The 18,745-nt window shown below is 38.4% G+C and overlaps 1 protein-coding gene across 1 annotated transcript in view; it reads left to right on the top strand.

Annotated features, from left to right (window-relative positions):
- The window catches only part of Malrd1 (MAM and LDL receptor class A domain containing 1), a 744,773-nt gene that overhangs the window by 102,077 nt on the left and 623,951 nt on the right, over positions 1-18,745 (top strand). Inside the window, exons 8-9 of the mRNA XM_060372547.1 lie at positions 3,291-3,457; positions 16,016-16,108. Of these exons, the coding sequence (XP_060228530.1) occupies positions 3,291-3,457; positions 16,016-16,108 (260 nt within the window). The remainder of the gene's footprint in view (positions 1-3,290; positions 3,458-16,015; positions 16,109-18,745) is intronic.

Raw genomic sequence — 18,745 nt, 5'->3', positions numbered from 1 at the left:
AGTCCAGTGGCTCTTCTTTGTCACTGCAGCCCTGTTTCCTTCTCTTGTTCTAATGTGAGTTATTCTGACCTGTGTACATGTCTCCCCATTACTCCCGCCCTGACTCAGGAATATTAGTTTTTTAATAAAAAATGTGTCTAGTCTGTGTGTGTGTTTGCACATGCCCACAGCAGCCAAAAGAGAATGTCAGTCCCCCAGAGCTGGAATGCAGGCGTCATGAGGCAGACATTGTTGGTGCTGGGAACTGAGTCAGGTTCTTCCTGAGAAAGAAATATATATATACACACATTACATAGAATATATATTTATTTATATATGTATATTTATAAATATATTTATATAAATATGTTTATAAATATATAAATTTGTATATGCGTGTTCATAATTAAATATTTATAAATATTTTATAATTTTATAAATATAAATTAATATTTATATTAATATAAATATTTTATATTTATAAATATATTTAAAGCAATATATTCCTTCTTTTTTATATTATAAGTATATATAAAGATAAATAAATATATATATATGTGTGTGTGTGTGTGTGTGTGTGTGTGTGTGTGTGTTTATTTTTCAGGGTTTCTCTGCGTAGCCTTGGATGTCCTGAACTTGCTTTGTAGACCAGGCTGACCTCAAAATCACAGAGATGTGCCTACCTCTGCCTCCCAGAGTGCAGGAATTATGGGCATGTGCCACCAAACCCAGCTAATATATATATTTTTAATTCTAAACTTTCTATTATTATTGTATGCATAGTGTGTATGTGTGTGTGCATGTTTGTATGTGTGAGCATGTGTGTGCATTGGTATTTCATGGAATGCATGTATGGATTTGTTTTTGTTTTTTTTTTATTTTTCTACCACCTTATAAATTTGGGAATTAAACTGAGATCATCTGGCTTATGCTTGCCATGCAGGCACTTTTACTTGCTGAGCTATCTCAGTGGTCTGACAGTCTTAATTTTAATGGAAACATATGAATAACAGATTTATTTACTAAAAACTAAAGTGGGGCCTGGAGAGATGACTCAGCTGTGAAGAGCATCTGCATTCTCACAAAGAACTTGACTCAGTTCCCAGCAGGGGAGATGAAGGGATTGCCTCATGACGACCTGGGGGATCTGAAAGCCTCTTTTGGCCCCTATGGGCATGTACACACACAATGCACACACACACACACACACACACACACACACACACACACACACAGCACACAGCACACACACAGACTGAATGTTTTTAGTATAAAAAACCTAAAAGTCTTTAGTATTTGTTTTTGTCTTTCTTTTATTGAAAATAGATTTTTTTTTCATACAATACATTTTGGTCGTGGTTTCAGAAACTGTGTTGCGTGAGGGTTGGTTTTCCTCTTTCTCCCCCTCAGCCCACCCTGCTCTCTCTTTGTTCTCCCTTTCACATTGCTTAGTGAGCTTTGTCATGGCATTGCTTGACTCCTCAAGGCCTCACTGGTCTACTGAGGAAATCTAAGAATTAGCTCTTCATGGGCATTGTTGGTGTTTCTGCATCTCTTTGGTAAGTGCACTGTCACTAGGCTTCCTTACTCCTGTTTGCCAAGAGCAATTGACGTGGCCTATAGTATGTGACCCAACCTATGGGACACCAGTGACCAACAACTCGAAAAGATAGACTCCATGCTTGATATGAGGCTTTTCATTTGATAGTTTATATAGCTTTTTAAGCAGCTATAGAAGTATTTATTAACCTTCAGAGGAATGAGTTTCTGCTGTTAATTTTGCAAAATAAGTAACAGCTTCTTTTTTGTTTTTTGTATTATCGATATTATTGATTCGAGAACAATCCAAATTTGTGTTAAGTATATGAAAATAAATTGATAATAATTTTGTTTACTACAAAATCTATAGGTGTAGTTCATAAGACTATAGATAACTATTTCTTCCATGTGGTTTGTAAAAAAACAGAAACAGCATTTTTTTATTCTTTATTAATTACACTTTATTCACTTTATATCCCCTCTGTGGTTTCCTCCCTCCTTCTGTCCCAATCCCTCCCTTTCTCCATCCTCTGCATGCATGCCCCTCCCCAAGTCCACTAATAGGGGAGGACTTCTTTTCTTTCTTTCTGATCCTAGTCGATTAGGTCTCATCAGGAGTGGCTGCAGTGTCTTCTTCTGTGGCCTGGTAATGCTGCTTCCCCCTCAGGGGGAGGTAATTAAAGAGCAGGCCGATCAGTTCATGTCAGAGACAGTCCCTGTTCCTATTACTAGGAAACCCATTTGGATACTGACCTGCCATGGGCTACATCTGTGCAGGGGTTCTAGGTTATCTCCATGCATAGTCCTTGGTTGGAGTATCAGTCTCAGGAAAGATTCCTGTGCTCAGATATTTTGGTTCTGTTGCTCTCCTTGTGGAGTTCCTGTCCTCTCCAGATCTTACTGTTTCCCACTTCTTCCTAAGATTCCCTGCACTCTGCCCAAAGGTTGCCCATAAGTCTCAGCATCTGCATTGATAGTCTGCAGGGTAGAGCCTTTCAGAGGTCCTCTGTGTCAGGCTCCTGACTTATTCTCTCTTTCCTTTTTCTTCTAATGTCACTTGAAAATTTTTATTTGAAAACTACAAGTACATGGCATTAAAAAAGAGGAAAATTAATGACTTTTTGATGAAAGAAAAAATGCAATGTGACATTTAAGAGAATATTGGGCTAGCATGATGTTTTCTCAGTTAAGTGCTTGCTTTCAGGCCCCAGAGTCCATGTAAACACAGCCGGGCATGGTGGCATGATTATAACCACGCTGCTTGGGAGGCAGAGAGAGCGAGTTCTACAGGACTTCCCTATCAGCCCGTCTTGCCTGCTTGTCAAGCCTTGAGTCTCAGAATAGTTACTGCCTCACAAAAGGTAGACAGTGATTGAGGAAGACGGCTGACATTGACCTCTGTTCCATCTGTGCACGCATGTGTACTTAAACCACGAACATGCACAGGACTGCACATCCACATATCCACAGCATTAAAGAATAATACAGAATATTAATTTAATGGTGTACAATTTCAGTGTCACAGATTTCTTTTATGGAAATATTGAATTCCAGCATTGAAGTTGCTATTAAACATCATCTTGAGAAATTAGCAGTGAATTGACATGTGAAATTAAAGCTTATCAGTTGTTGGTAGAATCATTTTCAGGCACAGTATCCTTTAAATTAAAATATTTCAAGCCTACCTTTGAGAACTCTATAAAAAGTTTTGTTTAAAAAAAGTACAACACATAATTGCATTCCTAAATTGCTTCTTTTGTCTTAACTTTTAGGATACTTTGTGTGGATGAGGGCCAGCCAGGCTTCCACTTTTGGACCTGCAGAGAGCAGTGCATATTTAAACAGCTCTATATGTCATTGCATGGGCAGGAAATGCCATCTGCAATTCTATTACGCTATGGAAGACAGTGTTCTGAAAGTAAAGCTGTACAGTAATAAGGTAAGAAAACATTAGCACTTATTTCAAATTATTTGAATTATATGATGTTTTTGTTCTTTGATACTTCCCTGTTTCTCAGTCATAATCGACTTCAGAAATTCCACTAATTTTTATTTATGTGGATGTGTTGCCTGCTTGTTGTCCTGTCCACCATATCTGTACAGTGCCATTAGAGAGCGGAAGAGGTATGGGATCCCCTGTAGCTGGCGTTATAAATGTCACCTGCCTTTTTCCCTCCACATGTGTACTGCTATCCAATCCCAGATCTTCTTCCAGAGCAGAAAGTCTTCTTTTTTTCTTTCTTTTTTCTTTTCACAATAGATGAATACCACTTCTACTAAAGATGAAGAAATATACACATTAGGGTGCAAAGAAAGAAATCCATCTTCAAGACAGAGGGAGAGCCTTTGAGCCTTTCCTAGAGGGCTGGAGGTCTTAATGGTCTTTAGTAGACTAGAGTGGGAGTCTTTTTCCTCTAATTTAGGGTTCATCAATTTAAACAAAGAAAGGGAAGCTGATAGCCCCACAACTTTGGGTATAGAGGTTGAACTCAAGTCTTGCGCTTATTTGACCCGCCTAGACTGGTCATCTGCTGGAGAGTGGGGTGCGGTTACAATGAAAGAAAAATTCAGCCAGGCCGTTGTCCCTGGTCATGAGGGTGAAAAGTCAGAAAATTCACCACCTTTGTTATTCAATAATGGCTTTTCTCCCTATTTCCCAGCCTGTCAGGGATCTGACTAACTCCTAGTTGCACATTACCTGCTCTTAGTGGTCCACCTGAATTGCTTTTATGCATTTTGTTGTGCAGGCTGTAATTTTCTCAAACAGACGAAAGATAAACAGGAAGGAGCAGCCAGGGTGTCTCTAAGGAGGGGCAATCTAAGGAGCGATGATAAAACTTCACTCATGGTGAAGATTCAGAACATAGGCTAGCCATTAACAACACTGCATCCTTGGAGTGTGATAAGTGTTTATAGCACACAAAAACAGACACTGTGAGAGTTTGTGGTTTTCTCACCTGTCCTCTTTCTCTAATATGAGCAAGACTGCCTCTCAATAATTTTCTTAGCCACATCCTCAGTAAGGTTTACTGCAAGTGCTCTTAACCACTGACCTATCTATACAGCACTAGACTTAGGTAGTCTTTATTCTAACTTTATTTATTACACATTTCAAACATTTAAAGGGGTCAATATACGAGATACTATCAATATAAAATACATATACATTCCCACCAGCAGTGGAGGAGGGTTCCCCTTTCTGCACAACCTCTACAGCATGTGTTGTCACTTGAGTTTTTTATCTTGTCCATTCAGATGGGTGTAAGGTGAAATCTCAGGGTCATTTTGATTGCATTTCCCTGCTGACTAATGAGGTTGAGCATTTTTTTTTGTACTTTTTTTTAAATTTTATTTTATTAATTACACTTTATTCACTATGTATCCCCCCATAAGCCCCTCCCTTCTCACCTCCCAGTCCCACCCTCCATCCCCCTTCTTCACGCATGCCCCTCCCCAAGTCCACTGATAGAGGAGGTCCTCCTCTCCTTCCTTCTGATTTTAGTCTATCAGATCACATCAGGAGTGGCTGCATTGTCATCTTCTGAAGCCTGGTAAAGCTGTCCCCCCTCAGGAGGAGGTGATCAAAGAGCAGGCCAATCAGATTATGTCAGAGGCAGTCCCTCTTCCCATTACTATGGAACCCACTTGGATACTAAATTGCCATGGGCTACATCTGTTCAGGGAGTTCTAGGTTATCTCCATGCCTGGTACTTGGTTTGAGTATGAGTCTCTGGGAACACCCTGTGTTCAAATTTTCTGGTTCTGTTGCTCTCCTTGTGGAGCTCCTGTCCTCTCCAGATCTTACAATTTCCCACTTCTTACATAAGATTCCATGCATTCTGCCCAACAGTTGGCCATGAGCCTCAGTGTCTGCTTTGATAGTCAGCAGGGCAGAACCTTTCAGAGGCCCTCTGTGGCAGGTTTCTAGGTAGTTTCCTGTTTTCTTCTTCTGATGTCCAGCCTCTTTGCCTTTCAGGATGGGGATTGAGAATTTTAGTGAGGGTCTTCTCTCTTAATTAGGTTATGTAGATGTACAGATTTTAGTAGGTTTATCTTTTGTTATATGTCTATATGAGTGAGTATATACCATGTGTGTCTTTCTGCTTCTGGGACAGCTCACACAGGATGATCCTTTCCAGCTCCCACCATTTACCTGCAAATTTCATGATTTCCTTATTTTTCATTACAGAGTATTACTCCATTGTATAGATGTACCAAAATTTCTGCATTCATTTTTCAGTTGAGGGGCATCTAGGCTGATTCCAGCTTCTAGCTATTACAAATAAGGCTGCTAAAAACATGGTTGAGCAAATGGCCTTATCGTGTATTTAAACCTCTTTTGGATATATGCCTAGGAATGGTATGGCTGGATCTTGAGGAAGCACTATTCCTAGTTGTCTGAGAAAGCGCCAGATTGATTTCCAGAGTGGTTGTGCAAATTTACATTCCCACCAGCAGTGGAGGAGGGTTCCCCTTTCTCCACAATGTCTCTACCATGTATTGTCACTTGAGTTTTTCATCATGACCATTCTGATGGGTGTAAGGTGAAATCTTAGGGTTGTTTTGATTTGCATTTCCCTAATGGCTAATGAGGTTGAGCATTTCTTTAAGTGTTTCTCTGCCATTCGATGTTCTTCTACAGAGAGTTCTCTGTTCAGTCCTGTTCCCCATTTTTTACTTGGATTACGTGGTTCGCTGCTTTTCAACTTCTTTAGTTCTTTATATATACTGGATATTAGCTCTCTGTCACATAAAGGGTTAGTGAAGGTTCTTTTCCAATCTGTAGGCTGTCATTTGTTTTGATGATGGTGTCCTTTGCTTTACAGAAGCTTTTCAGTTTCATGAGGTCCCATTTATTGATTGTTGCTCTTAGAGGCTGTGCTGCTGGTGTTCTGTTCAGGAAGTTGTCTCCTGTACCAACGAGTTCTAGGGTTTTCACCACTATTTCTTCTAACCGATTCAATGTGTCTGGTTTTAGGTCGAGACCTTTGATCCACTTGGACTTTAGTTTTGTGAAGGGTGTTAAGTATGGATCTATTTGCATTTTTCTACATGTAGACATCCAGTTGGACCAGCACCATTTGTTGAAGATGCTATCTTTTTTCCATTGTATGGTTTTGGCATCTTTGCCAAAGATCAGGTGTCCATAAGTGTGTGGGTTTATTTCTGGGTCCTCTGTTCAGTTCCATTGATCCACCATTCTGTTTCTATGCCAGTACCATGCAGTTATTAGTATTGTTGCTCTGTAGTACAGCTGAAGATCAGAGATGGAGGTACCTCCAGAAGATCTTTTATTGTAGAGGATTGTTTTAGCAATTCTGGGTTTCTTGTTATTCCATATGAAGTTGAGAATTTTTCTTTCAATGTCTGTGAAGAATCATGTTGGTAATTTGATGGGCATTGCATTGAATCTGTAGATTGCTTTTGGTAAGATGGCCATTTTTACTATGTTAATCCTGCCAAGCCATAAGCATGGGAGATCTTTCCATCTTCTGATATCTTCTTCTAATTCTTTCTTCAGAGACTGGAAATTTTTTTTTCATACAAGTCTTTGACTTCCTTGGTTAGGGTTACACCAAGGTACTTTCTGTCATTTGTGGCTATAATGAAGGGTGTTGTTTCCTTAATTTCTTTCTCAACCCTTTTGTCTTTTGTATACAGGAGGGCTACTGGTATTTTAGAGTTAATTTTGTATCCAGCCACTTTGCTGAAGGTGTTTGTCAGCTGTAGAGTTCCCTGGTGAAGTTTTTGGTGTCAGCAGTTATACTATCATATCATCTGCAAATAGTGATAATTTAACTTCTTCCTTTCCAATTTGTATCCCCTTGATCTCCTTCAACTGTTTTATTGTTCTAACAAGGACTTCCAGAACTATGTTGAAGAGATATGGAGAGAGTGGTCAGCCTTGTCTTGTCCCTGATTTCAGTGGGATTGCTTTAAGTTCTCTCGGTTCAGTTTGATGTTGGCTATAGACTTGCTGTATATCGCCTTTACTATGTTTAGATATGTGCCTTGTATGCCTGATCTCTCCAGGACTTTAAACATGAATGGATGTTGGATTTTGTCAAATGCCTTTTCAGCATCTAAGGAGATGATCATGTGGTTTTTCTCCTTCAGTTTGTTTATGTGGTGGATCACATTGATGGATTTCCTTATATTGAACTACCTTTGCATGCCTGGGATGAAGCCTACTTGGTCATAGTGGATGATATCTTTGATGTGTTCTTGTATTAGGTTTGCAAGTATTTTGTTGAGTATTTTTGCATCAATGTTCATAAGGGAGATTGGCCTGAAATTATTTTTCTTTGTTGGGTCTTTGTGAGGTTTAGGTATCAAGGTGACTGTGGCTTCATAGAATGAGTTTGGTAGTGTTCCTTCTGTTTCTGTTTTGAGGAATATTTTGAAGAGAACTGGAGTTAGCTCTTCTTTGAAGGTCTGGTAGAATTCTGTGCTGAAACCATCTGGTCCTGGGCTTTTTTTAGATGGGAGACTTTCAATGACTGCTTCTATTTCCTCGGGGGATATAGGACTATTTAATTGATTTACCTGGTCCTGATTCAGCTTTGGTAAGTGGAATCAATCAAGAAAATAGTCCTTTTCATTTAGGTTTTCAAATTTTGTGGCATATAGACTTTTGAAGTAAGTCGTAATGATTTTTTGGATTTCCTCATTGTCTGTAGTTATGTCCCCCTTTTCATTTCTGATTTTGTTGATTTGGATAGTATCTCTCTGCCTTTTAGTTAGCTTGGCTATGGGATTGTCTATCTTGTTGTTTTTCTCAACGAACCAGCTGTTGGTTTCATTGATTCTTTGAATTGTTTTACTTGTTTCTAATTGATTGATTTCAGCCCTAAGTTTGATTATTTTCAGCCATCTATTCCTTTTTGGTGTGTCTGCTTCTTCTTTTTCTAGGGTTTTTAAGTGAGCCATTAAGTTGTTTGAATGAGCTGTCTCAAATTTCTTCTTAAAGGCACTTAGTGCTATGAATTTCCTCTTAGCACTGCTTTCATTGTGTCCCATAAGTTTGGGTATGTTGTGTCTTCATTTTCATTGAGTTCTAGGAAGACTTTAATTTCTTTCTCTATTTCTTCCCTGACCCAGCTGTCATTTAGTAGCAAGTTGTTCAATTTCCTTGTGTTTGTAGGCCTTTTGCTATTTCTGTTGTTGAGATCCAGCTTTATTCCATGGTGATCAGACAGGATACAAGTGATTATTGTATCTGTTGAGGCTTGTTTTGTGACCAACTATATGGTCTATTTTGGAGAAGGTTCCATGAGGTGCTGAGAAGAATGTAAATTCTTTCGTGTTTGGGTGTAAGGTTTTGTAATTGTCTTTTAGGTCCTTTTGATTCATGACCTCTGTTATAGACAATGTTTCTTTGTTTAATTTCTGTTTTGTTGACCTGTCCTTTGTTGAGAGTGGGGTGTTGAAGTCTCCCAGTATTAATGTCTGGGCATCTATGTTTTAAGTTTTACCAATGTTTCTTTTACAAATGTGGGTGCCCTTGTATTTGGGGCATAGATGTTCAGGATTGTGATGTCTTCCTGGTGACATTTTCCCTTGATCAGTATGAAGTATCCTTCCCCATCTCTTTTGATTAATTTTGGTTGAAAGTCTATTTTATCAGATTTTAGAATGACTACTCCTGCTTGTTTCTTGGGTCCATTTGCTTGGAAAGCAGTCTTCCAGGCTTTTGCCCTCAGACAATGTCTATCTTTGTGGTTTAGGTGTGTTTCTTGTATGCAACAGATTGCCGGGTTTTGTTTACGTGCATCCATTCTGTTAGCCTGTGTCTTTTTATTGGAGAATTGAGTCCATTGATGTTGAGAGAGATTAATGACCAGTGGCTGTTAGATCCTTTGATTTTGTTGTTGGCTGTGGTCATAATGTTGTGTGCTTGGTTGCTTTTTGTTTTACTTTAGTGAGGTTAATTATTTCCTGTGTTTTTTGAAAGTAGCTAGTTTTCTTGGGTTGTATTTTCCCTTCTAGTGTCTTTTGTAACACTGGATTTGTGTGTAGGTATTGTTGAAATTTGGTTTTGTCATTGAATATCTTCTTTTCTCCATATATGAGGATGAGAGTTTTGTTGGGTACAGTAGACTGGGCTGACATCTGTGTTGTTTTACAGTCTGCATGATATCTGTCCAGGCCCTTCTGGCTTTCATAGTCTCTGTTGAAAATCAGGTGTGATTCTAATGGGTTTGCCATTATATATTACTTGGCCTTTTTCTCTTGCAGCTTTTAGTATTTTTTCTTTGTGCTGTATACTTACTGTTTTGATTATTATGTGGCAGGAGGATTTTCTTTTCTGGTCTAACTTATTAGGTGTTCTGTAGGCTTCTTGTATTCTTATTGGTCTCTCCTTTAAGTTGAGGAAATTTTCTTCAATGATTTTGTTGAAGATATTTTCTGGGCCTTGGAGGAAGGAATCTTGTTTTTCCTCTATTCCTATTATTCTTAGGTTTTGTCTTTTTATGTTGTCTTGAATTTCTTGGACAGTCTGTGTCAGGAATTTTTTAGATTTAACATTTTCTTTGACAGATACATCTATTTCTTCCATTGTATGTTCCACACCTGAGATTCTTTCTTCCATTTCTTGTATTCTATCAGTTATGCTAACCTCTGTATTTCCTGTTTTCTTCCCTAAGTTCTTTCTCTCCACAATTTCCTCCATTTGTGTTTTCTTTAATTTTTCCAATTCTATCTTCAGATCTTGAGTTGTTTTGTTGATTTCCTTCACCTGTCTGACTGTATTTTCCTGTTTTCCCTTCAATTCCCTCAGCTGTTTGTTTCAACAATCCTCTGTTTCTTTTATTTCTTTCAGTGATTTAAGTATTTCCTCTCTAAAGGCCACAAACTGTTTGGCTGCAACTTCCTGTATTTCTTCAGGGATGGCCATAATCTATTTTTCTTTATCTTCCTCTATTTCTTTAAGAATGGCCATAATCTGTTTGGGTTTATCTTCCTCTAGGTCATACACATTTTATTTGTTTCCTCTGTTATCCTCTTCATGAGCATAGATGTTAGGTCATCTTCTTGAATTTCATTCATGCTGGGGTGTCCAGGGCTACTTGCCCTTGCATAACTGGATTCTGGAGATACCATATTGCTCTGTCTTTTGTTGGTTGAGCGCTTACACTGGCCTCTACCCATTGGGCTAGCTTAGGTGTTTGGAGTTTTTTTCTGGTGGTTCCTGGGATCCTGTGGTGGAGAGAATTCCCTTGGCAGGAAAACAGTTTTTCCTGAAGGAAGTCTCCTCAGCTTTTTGGGTATAGTCACTGGATTGCCGGTGTTTTTCATGAGTTGCCACTGCTCACCTCAGGGATAGAGACCTGAGTGGTAACTGTGGTTCTTGTTAGTCGAGGGGGCTCTCATCTCACCCAGAGAAGTCCTGAAGACAGCTGTTCTACTTCTGGGTTTCTTACTGTAAATTTAGTGATCTGTTGCTGTATCCTGTGTGTCCTTTGTTTTGTTAGGGGTAACTTGTTGCCCCTTGGAGCTGAATCTGGGGGTTGATCTCAGGGATCCCGGGCTTTTGTAGGTCTGAGGTTGGGGCTCTGTTCCCCAGTACCCAAGCGGTAATATGTGGTGGATGGGTTTTGCTCTCCTGGTAACAGCAGGCTATCTGGTGCATAGCAAGTCCCTGGGTTGGGCCAGTCTGCATGACCTTTTGCAGGGATATACTGGGTGGCCTAAGTCCATCCCCTTTGCTTCGTTCCCTGTGAGGATTTCTCCCGACAGTGACTCCCAGTCTTTGGTGCCTTGGGGTACACAGCTCTGTCTGTGTCGAAGATTTGGGCATGCAGCAACTGTCTGTGCTCTCGGCTGGAGCCCAGTTCAGTGATGGCGGCTCGTACCCGCTGGTCTGCGAGACCTTTTCCAGGGAAAGACTAGGTGACCCAAGTCAGTACCATTTCCTTCTTTCCCTGTGGGGTTTTCTCGCAACTGGGACTCCCAGTCTCTGGTATTTTTATGCCCTCCGATCAGCCTGGGAAGGTGATCAGGACAAGCAGGCATGTGGCTCTGGTCTGGAGACCTAGTGCCTGTGTGACCAGGGATTTCTTCCAGGTTTTGGCTGGGTGGCCTGAGAGTGGACCCGACTGATTCCCACACAGTGGGGTTTCCTCTCACCTGGGAAACACGAACGCTGTTGTATTAGGTCCCAGAGTTCAGTCTCTTGGTTGCTGTATGGAAAAATGTTGTCCTGCTCCTGAGACACAGTGTTCTCCTGGAGCAGCCATCTTGTCCTGAGTGTTTCTTTAAGTGCTTCTCTGCCATTCGATATTCCTCTACAGAGAATTCTCTGTAGAGAATTGTACCCCAGTTTTTAATTGGATTACTTGGTTTGCTGCTTTTCAGCTTCTTTAGTTCTTTATATATAGTGGATATTAGTAATGGGAACAGAGACTGCTTCTGACATGACCTGATTGGCCTGCTCTTTGATCACCTCCTCCTGAGGGGTGAGCAGCCTTACCAGGTCACAGAGGAAGGCAATGCAGGCACTCCTGATGAGACCTGACAGACTAGGATCAGAAAGAAGAAAAAGAAACCCTCCCCTGTCAGTGGACATGGGGAGGGGTATGCATGGAGAAAGTGGAGGAAGAGAGGGATTGGAGGGGAGGAGAGAGGGAAATAAAGGGGGGATACAAAGTAAATAAATTACAGACACCAATTACCCCAATGATCATTTGAAAAGAAAAATTTAAAACAATTTGCCTTCTTACACAATGACTAATTATTTTTCCTCTATATAAAAATAAAATTAAAATTAAAAAATACATATACATAAAAAATTCAAGAACTTAAAAAAATTATTTAAGAAATTGTGGGCCTAATAAAAATGAGACATGTGAGAATATACATTGTTAGGTCTACTTTAGAGTTCTGATATAATCTGTGTGAGATTTTATATCTCCATATTAAAAGCATAAATATGATGGAAATAAATTCTTTGTTCTGATCAGTAAGTACAGTTTTGAGGATGTGCAGTTACTAACTAAAGACAAATGAGTCATTTGAGTTGAATTAAAATGCATGCTGCTATGAAGATTATGGTTATTCCGGTGAGTGAAACAAATTCATATCTTTCCAACCTAAATATAATGGAATGGTCTAAAATATCAATTGTTATGAAGAGTCTACTTATTTACAGGAATAAAAAACCACAGGGAAAACTATAGTCATCTAAGAAATGGAGAACACTTACAGACAATTCAACATTAGAGAGACAGTAAGGCTACCAGATGAGTTTCCTTTGTTTTAGGGTGCTTTGGACAAATCCAGTTGAAATTTCCTAAAGGTTTTTGGCTGTCACATTTATAAGAAAAGCATATTTGTCACATGTGCTTGTCTGGTGGCACAGAATATTAGTTACCAGCATTTTATTCTGTTCTTTCTCCTCCTGAAGCTTGACGTTTCAAGATAATTAATCCTGAAAGATAAGAATGCTTATAAGAGGGATATGTGAGAATGGGAGGAATTCATTTTACTTACTTTTCTCTTTGCTTTTTGTACTGTTCTCATCTTACCTGGTCTTTCCTTCTGTTTGCTCCTCACAGAAATACTTGCAGAATTCTAAAACATTAAATTGTATGGGTACTGCTAAAACATAGGGCAATTTGTTCTTCTTTGTTACTGAAATGAGATGTTACTAGATTCTTTTAAAAATATGATGCTTTTATTATTTCTTAGGGAATTTCATATTCACTATCATGATCATATTCATCCACCTGCTTCTCAGCTCATCTTTTTTCAAAACTCCACTTCATCTCCTTTTTAAATAAAAGACACATATCACAGTAAATATTTGGTCCTCTATCTCTTTTTTGTGTGTTTGTCATATATATATATATATTTCTGCAACATTAGCAACTTTACTCATTCATGAAAGAAACTCTGTACAAACAACAGCCCACAAACCCCAAACCAAGTTAATCTTTATCTGCATATGCTATGGAACCATTCATGCTTCTCTAATGTTTAAAATTTTCAATTTTCTACTTTGACCAAGAATTGTCATAAAAATTTTAGCATGATTTTATTGAGTTTAGATTTTTGGTGGCAAATGCTTTAAAGCTGTGATCCCATAATATTTAAATTATTGAAATCATTGTTGATGCTTTATACATTGAAATCATAAGTTGATGCTTTATACTTAAGTTGATACTTAAAAAGACTCCCAACTGTCTTTAAAATGTGTCTTGATGTGAACCAGCCTTTGTTTTCTGAAAAACAATAATGTTCTTCATTCTGGGAATCTGATTTCTGTGTTCATTGTCTAGCTATGTAGGGTCTTGAACAGTGGTCGCGGCAAAACAATCCCTTCTTGGGATTTTTAGTGCTAATAAGTTATAGATACTGGGAAATGGACTTGTAATCTTTACCTGATATTTTAAATTTCCACCAATAAGTATGATGCATATAATGGTTGGATCAGAATGAAGTGTTTTACAATGTATTGGTGTTCTCATTTGATACAATTTTATTTTCCAAGTTCCATTGATTTTTATCATAGGATGTGTTCAAAAGTAGTTTTAAGAAGCCAACTTTGAGGGGATACAGCTGATTTCCTCACTAAGAGAGAGGGGAGACTGGCAGCTATGAGACAAATAGTGATGAATAGTATTGAATGGTGAATCAGTATTTTTGATCCTGGTCTAGAACAATCAATTCTTGATTGATAATTGATCAATGACTGGTTTTTATGATAACAGGAAATTAGAGCACACTTGAGAACCTTTCCAAAGCAGAAGATTTCTTGTTTTTTAACATTGACGCCTGTTCAAACTAACTGGGTAGTCTGAAGTTGATAATTAAAACAAAACCCACCATTAACTAGCTGAGAGTAAATCATTTTTATCACTGCTAGTGTTTTCAAACAGAAAAATATGGTAGAAATATCTCAGTCTCATTCATAATATGCCATTAAGTTAGTATATGAAAAAGCACTCAAGTTTTGAGAGTTTATTTTTTTAAAAAGTAAACGTATTTATTTTTATATAGAGGAAAAATAATTAGTCATTGTGTAAAAGGCAAATTGTTTTAAATTGGTCTTTTGAAATGATCATTGGGGGAATCAGTGTGTGTAATTGGCCACATAGTGTCACTAAAAGCATTTGTAGGAGTGTCTTCATGCTAAATAACTGAAGTGATGTGGACATAATTAGTGAGGAAATTTGTTGTAGGTCTTAATTTCTTATAACTAATTCATTCCAGCATGGCATGCGAGCTCTCAACACCAAACACAGTGAGCTTCTCTCTCCTGTGGGCAACTCAGGAGAAGACAGGAATGAAAAGGGAGAGGAAGTACACTTTATCAGCTCTAAGAGACCTTCTTAAATCTTTGAGCCTTGGGAATCTGGGGTCGACATAGTGGGTACACTACTCAATTTCGGATAGAGTCATTTTTAAGAAAATCTTGGACATGGATGAAATAAGTAAAACTGAATGAGGAAAGAGAAACCTAGAGCCTGGGAACATATGCCTCCTATCATTAAGACTGAAGACATAGCTGTTTCCTGTTTTTTCCATTTCATACTAGGAGCAAGCAAGGCTTGTCAGAGCTCAGCCCAAGGCAGTTCTGTCATCCCCACTTCACTATGGGATTTCCTGAAAAATGATGGCTCCCTATATTTTGAACAATTTGGTTTATTTTCCCCAGGGAAGTGTCAAAAAACACTTGAAATGCTTGCTAATATCTGAAGAAGTATAAGACTAATTCAGAGAATGGAAGCATGGTCTCAGAACACAATGATGAATTAGCTCTGCTATGGAGCACAGTAATAATTTTTTTTCTCAAGATGTTAGTTAACTCAAACTGCATAGTAACAATTTGTTTCATGTTGCTAAAGTAAAATTAATGATAATTATAGAAATCTAAGATATAATGATATAGAAAGGCAACGATTCTTTGGCAAAATTGCCAGAAGTGTCAAGTACATGAAAATAATCTTCAGACAATAATTCTGTTGTGTAGAAATTAGAATAAATTCTCTCATAGACAAAAAAAAGATGGTTACACAAGTGCAGCTACATATTTTTATATCATATTGAGTCTTTGAAGTATCACAGTATTGTTGTACAATGTAATCAGACCCACATTTAAGTTGGTGATTCTACCAGCTCCTTTTTGCGGTTTTATTTCAGAAATGGAATTGCCTATTTCCTCTTGATAAGGGAAAAAGTGTGATTGGATGTGGTCAGTGTCCGATGTATGCATGTATGAAGATTTCACATCAAGCCCTGCTACTGTGTGCAATTAATATGCATTGATAAATTGAAATGTTTAAAAGAGTTTTGTTCTACAGATATGATTGCTTCTATATTTTTCCTTCAAAATTATTATTTATCTCACTATTAACTGTAGGACTTTAGGTTTCCTATTACTTAACAGCATAAAGATACCCTAATCTCAACTAAGTGTAATTAGGAGAACATGTATATAAACATGAGAGTGGAATTTGGGAAATTAGTAACATCTTTCTGTTTTGAATCAAAGGAAGAAGAGCTGACTTGGACATTCAATACACCCACTCACAGCACATGGGTGAGAGCAGATGTACTGATACCAGAAGATCTGAGGACATTTAAGGTAGAAAGCAAATAAGTAATTCAGATTTTTCCTTTGCTAATAGATAACTTATCATCCACTGTTAAATTTAAATGAGAAAAGTAGACTTCTATCTTTGGGGATAATAATTAGATTTTATTTTCATTACATTTGGTTCTTAACAGGCCAAGTTTCCTGTGAGCAGAACAACTACTGTAGAGGGGCTTCTGCTCAGACCTTGCTTGTTCTCCATGTATTCCTGCCTAGTGCTTCCCGGAACCAAGCACTCCCCAGGGGAACACTTCTCATCACAGTGAGATACACAGTAAACTTCTGTTGAAAGGCAGGTGATGAGACAACTCACTAAACTGTTACACCCCGAAATCTATGGAAGGCTTGGTGGGTTATCTCTTGAAAGAACTGACGAGATTCTGTACTGTGTATAGTGTAGAGGCCAATGTGAGAGCGCGGCTGACTTTATGTGCGACTTGAAAAGCCAGCTTCATCGCTTTACAGCCTTACTGTAGTTACATGCCTCTCACCAAATACGGAGGACCACCATGTGGACATTTACAATTGCTCTGAGCCTGGAATTTTTGAAGTATAGTTATTTTCTAGATCAGTCTTACAAGGTGAGGTTTATATTATACTCTTTTGGGTTAACATCTTGACACGAGTGTACCATTTTATAAGCTATTATTTACAATCTTTGGAAGACATATTCAGTGAGTTTATTTTTTCCATGAAATGAGTTGTCCTTGTGATTTGGCAAAAAAGATAAAATAAGGCAAAAATTGAAGACAGTACATTTTAGAATTATAAATTTCTATGTGCATAGGGGATAGAATTAAAATATGAATTTGAAATGGCAGGATTTGGAGATCAAAGTTTAAACTCATCAGTTTTGAAACCTGAAATGACTCATATAATCTGGTCTCTTGCTGCTTTTAAAAGGCACAGCTGTTGATCTAATAATATATGTGCACATATGTTATTGATTATGGAAGAATGATGTAATAGCATGCATACTTTTCTCATCTATGGGATTTGAACTGAGTATTATCTTCTGGAGCAAACCTTTAAATGTATTTGCCATTTAATATTTGATCAAAAGTATTTAAAATAAGAAATGCATGTCTTTGAAAATATGAGCACCTCACAGAAAACTTAAACTGGGTGAGGTTGAATGGCGTTTTGGTAAATATTATGTATGAATTTCAGAAATGTTCTATTGAAATAGTGATAGAGATGTTCTCTAGAGTAAGAGAGAAATTATCTTTTGTTGTGTGACTTTTCCTGGGAAGAAAAACTTAACTTTTCTGAGAAAATATACCAATGACAGGAAAGACCAGAGTAATGTTTCTACCAAAGTAAACTTGACAGACCAATGGATTTATTGATGTAGAGGAATGTGGAGAAAAGCTTACACTCAGGAGGAAGGATATTGCAAAGGCAGCCAACTGCAGCCCTGAAATCTGGATTTGGCACACAAAATCTTGAAGCCTACAGCAGTTGGCAGGACTCTGGCAGGCAGAATGACAGTCAGTCTTTTACAGGTAGGACTCAGGCAAAATGTCTCTTAGAGGTAATTCTGCCAATAGAAGAAACTCTTCTCCAAGGCAGCTGATCACCAAAGGAAGCTTTTGTCATCTTGATAATCTGTGTCAGCTCTCCCAGACTTGAGGTTTACTTCCTGAGTCTTTTGTGCTTCCATCCTCCCTCCAAAAGAAACTGCTACAGCTCCAAAGACATTTTTGTGTATCCTCTGTCAAAGCCTCTGGGGGTACTGAACACTTGACACAGAGCTAATGTGATGGCTACTGAGTTGGACAGAGGACATCAATTGCCATCTAGTAAACTGTTTCTACTACATCCTCATGTAGTTTATTAACCATTATTCTTAGTAGACCCGCAAGGACTGCTAAGGCAATGGCAATGACCTGCATTTGGCTGTCAATGAAAAGTGGAGCCATTTACAGGCATTGTTACTAACATCCAGAAAAATCAATTAGACAAGGAGGGATTCATCCCCTTTAATTTACAATACTTCGTTTATTGGAAAACTTGCTCTTTTCTATGTGATTTTTTTTTTAGTTGGTTCTTTTCTTTATTCTTTCCTAATATTTCTCACCAGGTTTTCTTTTTTAAAAATTTTTTTACAGTTTATTCACAGTTTGTATCCCTCCACCCCCATAGCTCCCTTCCTCCTCCCCACCCAATCCTATCTTCCTTCCCCCTTCTCCACCCATGTCCCTCTCCAAGTCTGCTGTTAGGGGAGGTCTTTCTTCTCCTTCCTTCTGATCCTAGTCTATCAGGTCTCATCAGGAGTGGCTGCATTGTCTTCCTCTGTGACCTGGTAAGGCTGCTCCCCCCTCAGGAGAAGGTGATCAAAGAGCAGGCCAACCAGTTCATGTCAGAGACAATCCCTGTGCCCATTACTATAGAACCCACTTGGACACTGAACTGCCATGAGCTACATCTGTGCAGGGATTCTAGGTTATCTCCATGAATAGTACTTGGTTGGAGTATCAGTCTCATAAAAGACCTTTGTGTCCAGATTTTGTGGTTCTGTTGCTCTCCTTGTGGAGCTCCAGTCCCCTCCAGGTCTTTCTATCTCCCCCTTCTTTCATGAGATTCCCTGCACTCTGCCCAAAGTTTGGCTATAAGTCTCAGCATCTG

This window comes from Meriones unguiculatus, chromosome 19, assembly GCF_030254825.1.
Source record: "Meriones unguiculatus strain TT.TT164.6M chromosome 19, Bangor_MerUng_6.1, whole genome shotgun sequence".
NCBI classification, from domain to species: Eukaryota; Metazoa; Chordata; class Mammalia; order Rodentia; family Muridae; genus Meriones; species Meriones unguiculatus.
This window is presented reverse-complemented; position numbering and strand designations above follow the sequence as displayed.